The following is an 8416-nucleotide window of genomic DNA, read 5'->3' on the forward strand; positions in this document are numbered from 1 at the left end:
ACTGGCCTGTAGGTTCATGGATGCCAAGATTATTGCAAATTATTAGGTTATTCGCTCTCTCGTCATGATTTTTCAGGTCACATAATCGTTTGAACCAAACAATAATAATCCGTGTTTTTAGTTCAATCTATAGCACCAAGTAATGTTTGCTCTCACTTTATGTTTACGTTCACTTTACTTTCGCTTTTCGTTAAAAGTGAAAGTAAAGTGCTCAATTCATTCCTATGGGGAATGACTCATTCCTGACGTCATTATGACGTACGAACAGTTGTGCAATTGTACAATGTTTACCAGGATAAAAGCCGACTGTGCAGATTTCTCTCACTGTCTACAGCTTTTTAGCATCAATCTGAATGTATTAATATTTGTTTATGCTCTTTTGTAATATGAATAAACTTTTTTTGTTCATCATTTTCAGATAGTCCCCAGTGTATTATTATAACTGCAGATTCTTCCTGTTGCCAAACAAAGGAGCTTTACCTTGTACTATACCTCATCTCTCTTATCACAAGCATAATGTTCATTTTATAACAATCACTGCATAACAAAAATGCTTTCAGTCGCCGTTATTGATTTTATCATTATAAAAAGAAATATGCAAAGACTGCAAAGTTTAAGTTTAGGTAATAGAATATCCTCCACAAACAACATGGCACAGGTTTATATTCTCAAAGATAGGAGTGTCTTGCATGAGCCTAGTTCATATTTCAGTCTAATCTCAAATATTTGTGTTGTCATGTTTATATTAGCACTGTGACCTGATTCATCTCTTGATTCTCATTGGCTTATTTCTAACTCCTTTTAACAATGTGGTAGACCAGGTTCACCTTGTCTTTAGGGTGTGACAGTTAACAGAGCAAAACAATCGTCATAAGGATTTTGTATGACATGAAGATTAGTTTTAAGTGTAGCTCTGTTACACCTTTTCTGTATTTGTTTTTGGAATCATTTTCTTTGTTAGATCATAGTTCCTAGCATTAAATAAACTAGCTTATTGTGCATCGATCTACAACCTTTGAAGCACTGTCACTTTTACTCTAAAATTCCTTAAAAACATGGGATTAGAAGATGGAGAGAACTAAGTTTTTATACACATTGTTCTTGTTGAATCTGGACTATGCATTTGGCTCTGGTAAGTTCATTACATTTTTTTCTTCTTCATTTTGTTCACTCATGTATAACCACATACTTACAGTGCTGCTGTTCGGATTAACCAAAACAATACTCTTGTTTATCACACTATTTGTATTTTAGTGTTTGCAAAGTCCGTACCAAGAGACGTGTTTGTTCTGTGCCGTCAGTAGATCTGCAAACGGAATCTGCTTCTAATTTTTACTTTTACTTCACACATTAGGGCTTAGTTATTGTATTACTTGGTTTACGGAGCCGCCGCACTTAGATTATTGATTTCTGCAATATAAATACAATTAATTATTATCTTTTTTTTGTATATATAAAGTACCGCCGTCAACGCAAAAAAGCATTAAATGATATATAAAAAGCGGTATTAAGTCAAAAGATTTTTTTCGTCAAACTCCTGCGTGAGTGTGGGACGGACCCTGCGCGCGGCCCCCGGAGAGCATGAGAAGACGCACGCGCGCGCCCGTTTCCTTGTCTGCTAGGCGCAGCGCTGACTAGTTTATATCGCAAATACACATTTTAAACCCGTTTACCACATTTTCTCCAGCGCGTTTTGCCGTGACTTAGAAGTGTCTGTTCTACTAATGCAAAACACGCAAAATCTAATGTTACACGCTCCTGCGCGTCGCGTCTTCCCCCCCCCTCCTCCCGTGGTGCGTTTTGGGTAAACACGGAAGAAAAAATCGTTTGAAATTGAAATTACATTTATATTTCGCACGCCTGTTCAATATATTTCATTTGAAAATCCGTAAATCAAGTAATAAAATAACTGCGGCCTTAATTCTGTCTCAAATGTGTTAAGTCTTGACAGGTTTTTAAAGATAAGATAACCTTTATATCTCCCACAAAGGAGAAATGTCAGTGTTGCAACACAGATTAGGTACAGAAACAGATTATACAGAACTATGATTTTTTTTAAACTAATTTTATTCTTTTTATTTTTTAAGTCTTATAAAAAAAACTCGTATACTCTTAATACAAATTAACACTTATTTTCAGCTGTTATATGGACAGAAAATATTGCACCAGGATGATTGCCATTACGTCAGAGTATTGAATATGAGTATAGCAGTATTGCACATGAGTATAGCAGTATTGCACATGAGTATTAGCAGTATTGCACATGAGTATAGCAGTATTGCACATGAGTATAGCAGTATTGCACATTAGTATGAAAACTGTTACTACTGGCAGGATAAATTCCCTGATAATCTTATAACATTCCACACAGGACCACTGAAATAATCACTGTTTTGGGATGTACTGTGAATGTATTTGTTGTACCTGTATTGAAAATGCATAAAAATAACCCAAACAAAGGAACATAGCAAAAAAATGTCCCTTTTTTGTTTCTGCAGAAAGCCACAGTCTGGTGTTTTTGTCCACGGGCCGCGTGTCATCCAAGGGCAGTTATGACTTTGAGCAGCTCACTGTTTACGATGGTGTCACGGTCTCGCACTGTGATGGGTTGACTAAAAAAGAACGATTGAAATCGACTCTACAAAAGTCATCTTTACCTGCCGACTGTGAGAAACCCTATGCTAATATTCGTGAGGCTATAACCAACATTCAAGATCACTCGAACTACACCGTGGGTAAGTCTCAGTTTTGTTTTTACTGTGCACATACTGTAAAATACAGTCTACATTGGGATAAATTATTATTATTTTCCGGACTATAAGTTGCACTGGAGTATGAACTGCAGTTGCAAGTGTGAAAATAACTAATAATATCACATATAAGTCGCTCCGGAGTATAAGTATATAGGTATAAATATAAGTATAAGTCGCAACCCGGCCAGAACTATGAAGAAATGTTCGACTTACAGTCCGGAAAATATGGTAATTGTTTTTATAGTCATGAAAAGTTGGAATTTAGTTACTCTTGAGACTTGAATTATTTAAAGCTGCAGTATGAAACTTTTTAGCCAAAAATGTCCTAAAATATAAGTATGTTTGTTTGTTTGTTTGTTTGTTTTTCACTTAAAAAACGTCCTGAAATGCTTTTGTGTATATTTTCCCACAGACGTCGTACAGCGAAGGCAAAGCTGCAGCCGCTCTCCCAATGGGACCGTCTCTGCTGTCGAGGCTTGGGCGGTGAATGGGAATGAGTTTCTGACCTTTGACCCTGACACTTTGAAATGGACGTCTCAATCTCCGTCCGCCTTAAAAGTCAAAGAGCTCTGGGATAAACAGAACATCAGAAGTGATGTCTACAGGAATTTCCTCAGGCATTTATGCCCAAAGATGGTTCAAGAAATGACGCTGAAATCAACACCTAAAAATACAGGTGAGTCACAACAACCTGGGATCAGGTTGTCATGGCGCTTGAGGGCAAAGCATAAACTTCTGTGCATAATTGAGCAAACCCTCCCTGATTATGATTGAGATTATACTAGATTATTTCAATGCAAGCAGCTGAATAACATTATTTATACTGTTTGATTCATCAGAATGATACATTTACATCATTTTATAGCGTGCAATGTGGAACACCAATTGTAAGGAATCCAAAAGTATTTTTCTTCTTTACTTAGAGCTGCACATCTTTGCAAAACCAGTCGAAGGAAGCAACGAGGCTTTCCTCTGTTGCCATGTGACCACAACCGACCGCTCAGTGAAGTCGGTGCGTTTGATTGGCGACGGCGCGACTCGAGTGAGCGGATTTTCTGTCGTGGGACCGTTGCCCGCCGGCGGTGACGCTCGTGTCCTCAGACTGACGGCCGGGATCTCCCTCAGTCTCGAGGGGCTCAGTTATGGATGTGAGGTGCAATCACAAGGCCACAGTATTTCTGCTTTCTGGAGTAAGTTTGTATTGTGTTATAATTAATATACATTATACTGTGAAGAAAGGATTGGCCCACACGATAGACGAGGGTTGGATACATCCAAAACTGGGGATACCACAATATCAAATTTAGCGTGATATTGTGAGAAGAAACACCATAATTAAAGATCCCACATCATGTTATTTTTCCCATTTCGTTGAGGCATATTTGATAATAATAAGTGTTGTGCAACACCCATAACATAATAGTTACAAAAAATTACCCATATCTTTTGAGATTCGCCCCCACCCCGTGGAGACGGTGGGGGTGTAAACAGAGGCCGAGGCGTGCGCAGGTACACAGCGTATGACACAGCGGCACATGTCAGCGGCAGCAGTGTCGTAACAATAGAAGTAATGTTTGAAGCTAACTGTGCCTAAATAGACACAGTTCCTCTCGAGCGCTCACCAGGGGTGAGTAGCCCCTGTTTGTCTGCTCATCCGAGGAGAAGGAGAGAGACTGTTCTCTAGCTAAAGACGGCAGGAACCAATCAAAAAACACTTTGGGCACTATATGAGGCACCAATAGCACTGTAAGAAGGTTAAAAGCTCTGAAAAGTCAATTTAGCATGATATGGGACCTTTAAGCAGGGATGTCCTTGATTTTTTGTTTTGTTTTTGTTTAAGGTAGAATACCATTTATCACTATGCACAAACCTTTGGTGTGGAGTGTCCGCCACCTGCTTGTTAAACCTATATATCTTGCATTCATTCAATAATGGTTGAGCTCAAAAGAAAAGAAAACATGTTGAAAAACAAAAGTCACCTCTGCACAGATCTGACCTGTAACATGTCCTTGGTTTGTCACCTGCTTGACTCTGCTTCTCAAGACAACACAATCTAATCGTATTCAATGTTGTAAATGACTCTTATTTTACAGATGGAAACACTCTGGACGGACGACACATCTATCACAGTTTATGGGACAAAGCGATACCTGCCATTATTGGATTGCTTGCTGTTATGGCAGTGATTCTAACCGTGTCCTGTTTAACAATATGTCTTTTGAGGATTAGTAAGTACATTTTAGAACAAAAAATAAAATCTGTTTGCAGGTATTATATTGACTAATTTACAGTCATGTCTAATGTCATTTTTATGTTTAGTTAAAATTAAAAGACGGCCTCCTCCGCCTCCGCCAAGACCAGAGCTGACGGAGCAGTTTGAGAGTTTCATCCGCAGCTCCACTTTGTATCCGGACGTAAGGAATTATCTGCTGTCGTTCATTTCTGGCCCGAGAACTCAGGAAAACTACAGAGACGACTACAACCAGTGGTTTGAGATGATGGAGCGTCAAAACTGCTTTGATCCTGAATTCTATGGACGACAGAATGGACCAAATAGACTTATACTTGTATCCCATAACAAGCCATAGCAAAGGGTTTATTCTAATGCAAAGAGTGTACAAATGTGTATATGAATGTGTATATAAATTTGTATATCAATGTGTAAGGCTGCATTTTGGTGACGTTTCATTATTTCCAAAACAAAATATCCTGTCTTGTCCTGTATAAAAACTGCCAACTATGCAATTTAGACCTGCTTCTGTGTTTGTCGGTTTATATAGTGTTTTTGTCAAGTGTTTTTAAACTTTTAAAATGTGAAACTTAGACATAATTTATTGTGCTCCAACCTTCCCAAACCTTTTTATTGTTCTAAGTACATTTATCACAAAACCGGTTTTCAGCACTTAGGAATGCCAAAAAGTACAAGCTGGTACAGGCCCTTTGTCAGAGTCTTGCAGGAATGAAAGCAAAACAATCGATATAAAGATTAAGATATATTATACTTATAACTACACTTATAACTATGTTGATGAAGTTTATTTGCAAAACGACTGGTGTCTTCTTTGCACTGTTTGTTGGACTCTAATTGCAAATAGCACTGGTTTATTCAATTCAATTTATTTTTCTAATAACCAAAATCACAACAACAGTTGCCTCGAAAAACGGATTAAACAATGTCCGTGGTGGCGAGGGACGATGTTCCAGAGTCCTCTGTCCTTAGACCCTCCTTCTCGGCCAGGAAAAACTACAAAAAACCTCTTTGGGAAAAAGTAGAAACCTGGAGGAGTTCCAGAGAGAAGGAGAGATCTGACTCTCACAGACGGACACGAGAGAGACAGTGGAGCTTGTAATGGCAGAAATAAGGCAAGGAAGCGAGTTGCTTTGTCTCAATATTAAGGTGATTTAATCAGGCGTTTCTCTCCCTCTGGTACATTACATGATCAGTTCTCCCCCTCGTCCCAGGTCCTCCTCATTTATACACATTCGTCACATGACCCAAAACACACGGAAAGTTACCGGTCACTCAGATACAACAGGACAAAAGGAACAAGGCTGTCTTTGTCCTAGTGTGAAACAAAAACGGGGGCCTGACCTATGTACATTTCCAGGCAATTGAAATTGAATTGAAATAGAATTGAGTCAAAATTGAAAAAGGCAAAGGGCCAGATTATATTTTTCCACAACAAGCTGGAGCCACTCAGGAGGAGTTTCATTGAATTACATCATCTATTAATTACATTATCTTCAAATAAATAATAGAAGTGCAATTAGGTTGCGTGATATAAGCCCCAAATGCACGACAGTGTTGTTTGCCTTAATAGCTCAATTGCTCAATAGCTCATTTATCTTCTTACTTTTTAGTCCTCCCTAACTTATCCACCCTGTCTCTACAGCCAAAGCATCTGGTAATCATTCCTTCTCATGTAGCACCACCAAAGCAAGATGCAATAACAAGGTTTTGTTGCATTTTTTTCACATATTTGACCCAGCGTTAAAGCCTTTCTCTTGTACTAGATTACATTCTGATGATAATCCGAAAGTTTTCCTGAATTTCCACAGCGGTTGTACATCCATAAAGAGCTGCGGTGCCCTCTCGAGACTAAAGGTCTGATCTTAATGTCAGGACTCATCAGTAAAAGCGGCTGGAGCGTCCCGTGAGGAAGGAGCAGGTTGTGGATTAAACCTGCGCAGCACAGAACAGCCTCACTCTGCACTAAAGCACATCAGCAGCTGTCCAGCTCCGCTCCAGTATTGTCCTTACTGACCACTTTAAATGTCTACTTTTTATCCTCTTTTGGCTGAGACTTCATAAAACAAGGTAAAAAATGTATTACTGTGCATTTTTGTGTGACATTTGTGTCTTACAGTAATATTGTTTCCTCTGTGGATAGATGTCTGTCGTTTAATCTACATCATCAAGTACTGTTTAGTAGGGATCTGGAATATTCAGTTTATCCATAGTCGTGATTGTTCAGATCACACCATAATGATATACACATTATAATTTTAACAATTGTATGAACAAAAATGTGTTACTTCAATTGAAGCTACAGTATACTCCAGAAAAGTAAACTACATGTAAAGATCTCCTTCATCAGGCTGTTTTTGTCACTTTAACTTGATGTTCATTCAGTAAATGTTTGTTCATAGTCAATATCAGTCAGTGGGAATGAACAAACTTATTTTTGTTGTTTGATCGTGCATCAGTGAATACTCTCTACTATTTAGTCAGTTATGTCCTGGTTTGTGCCCAGTTTAGTCCAGGTGTAGACTCGGTTTGATTCTGGTCTAGTCCTTGGTAGTATTGTGTGTGAGTGCACTCTAATTTGGCAAAGAGTGGCTTGCCTTTTGAGCTAATGCTGTATTAAGTTATATAAGGTCCTGATAATTCATAAGCTACATACAACTGGCAAAAAAGAGTCATATATGAAATTGTTTATGACTTTTTGTGCAATTGGTAATTTTGTGGCCAATAGAAATTATGTTTATCTATTACAATCCCCGGGTCACTTTTGAACAAGAGGTCTCGATCTCAATGTGTTCTCTCCTTGTTAAATAAAAGTTAATTAAGTGAAATAAAAACATTTTTTTACACCAGACTAGGCAATCTCAAGGTTGATTATGTACAAAATGCAGTGCTTCGGTACAACCACTAAACACTGTGTAGTACCTGCACAAAACCAGGACTGGATCAGCCCCCAACCAATACAACAGGACTGAAGTAGAAACGTAAAAGTAAACTTATTTTCATAGGTAAAAAAAAACCCTTTTTGAATCTGAACTATATTATCTAAAGCAGTCACCAAATGAGGTAAAGTATGGATTGGATGGAATGCGTGTAGGTGGGATTAGGATGAGTGGTAGGTACAATCCATGGCTGTTATGAATCAGTGCCTCCGATTAGAGACTGACCACTGGCATTGACAGTAATCCAGTGACAGGGGAATCCTTTGTCATGTAGGTCAGGAGCATAAGGTCCACTATACACGCTGCGGTTTATCATCATTATCTGAGTATAAAAGGGGCTCAAATGTGTTCTTAAAACTCCAATATTTCAGATTGTTGAAGTGGATCCCATTATCTGAAAGCAGTGCAATCAGCTAGTCGTCCTGGGTCCAAAATGACTCTGAATACTCAAAATGTAATAAATTTTATAAAAAAAA

The 8416-nt window shown here is 38.3% G+C and overlaps 3 protein-coding genes across 4 annotated transcripts in view; 2 read left to right on the forward strand and 1 right to left on the reverse strand.

The window, feature by feature from the left end:
• The window catches only part of LOC140371108 (mitogen-activated protein kinase kinase kinase 7-like), a 298187-nt gene that overhangs the window by 175135 nt on the left and 114636 nt on the right, over positions 1 to 8416 (reverse strand). The gene's annotated exons all lie outside the window — the stretch shown is intronic.
• On the forward strand, positions 861 to 5366 carry LOC140370776 (uncharacterized). Its single transcript, XM_072458005.1, has 6 exons — positions 861 to 1132; positions 2499 to 2735; positions 3166 to 3429; positions 3677 to 3943; positions 4847 to 4981; positions 5073 to 5366. Exons 1-6 carry the CDS (start codon positions 1069 to 1071, stop codon positions 5339 to 5341), a joined length of 1236 nt encoding a protein of 411 aa, XP_072314106.1. The 5' UTR covers positions 861 to 1068; the 3' UTR covers positions 5342 to 5366.
• The window catches only part of ankrd6a (ankyrin repeat domain 6a), a 12837-nt gene continuing 11455 nt past the window's right edge, over positions 7035 to 8416 (forward strand). The window contains exon 1 of the mRNA XM_072458264.1: positions 7035 to 7071. The gene's annotated coding sequence lies outside the window, so the exon portion shown is untranslated. The remainder of the gene's footprint in view (positions 7072 to 8416) is intronic.

Source organism: Eucyclogobius newberryi, unplaced genomic scaffold, assembly GCF_026437365.1.
Source record: "Eucyclogobius newberryi isolate DKJ021-1_F unplaced genomic scaffold, fEucNew1.0.hap1 SCAF_21, whole genome shotgun sequence".
NCBI classification, from domain to species: domain Eukaryota; kingdom Metazoa; phylum Chordata; class Actinopteri; order Gobiiformes; family Gobiidae; genus Eucyclogobius; species Eucyclogobius newberryi.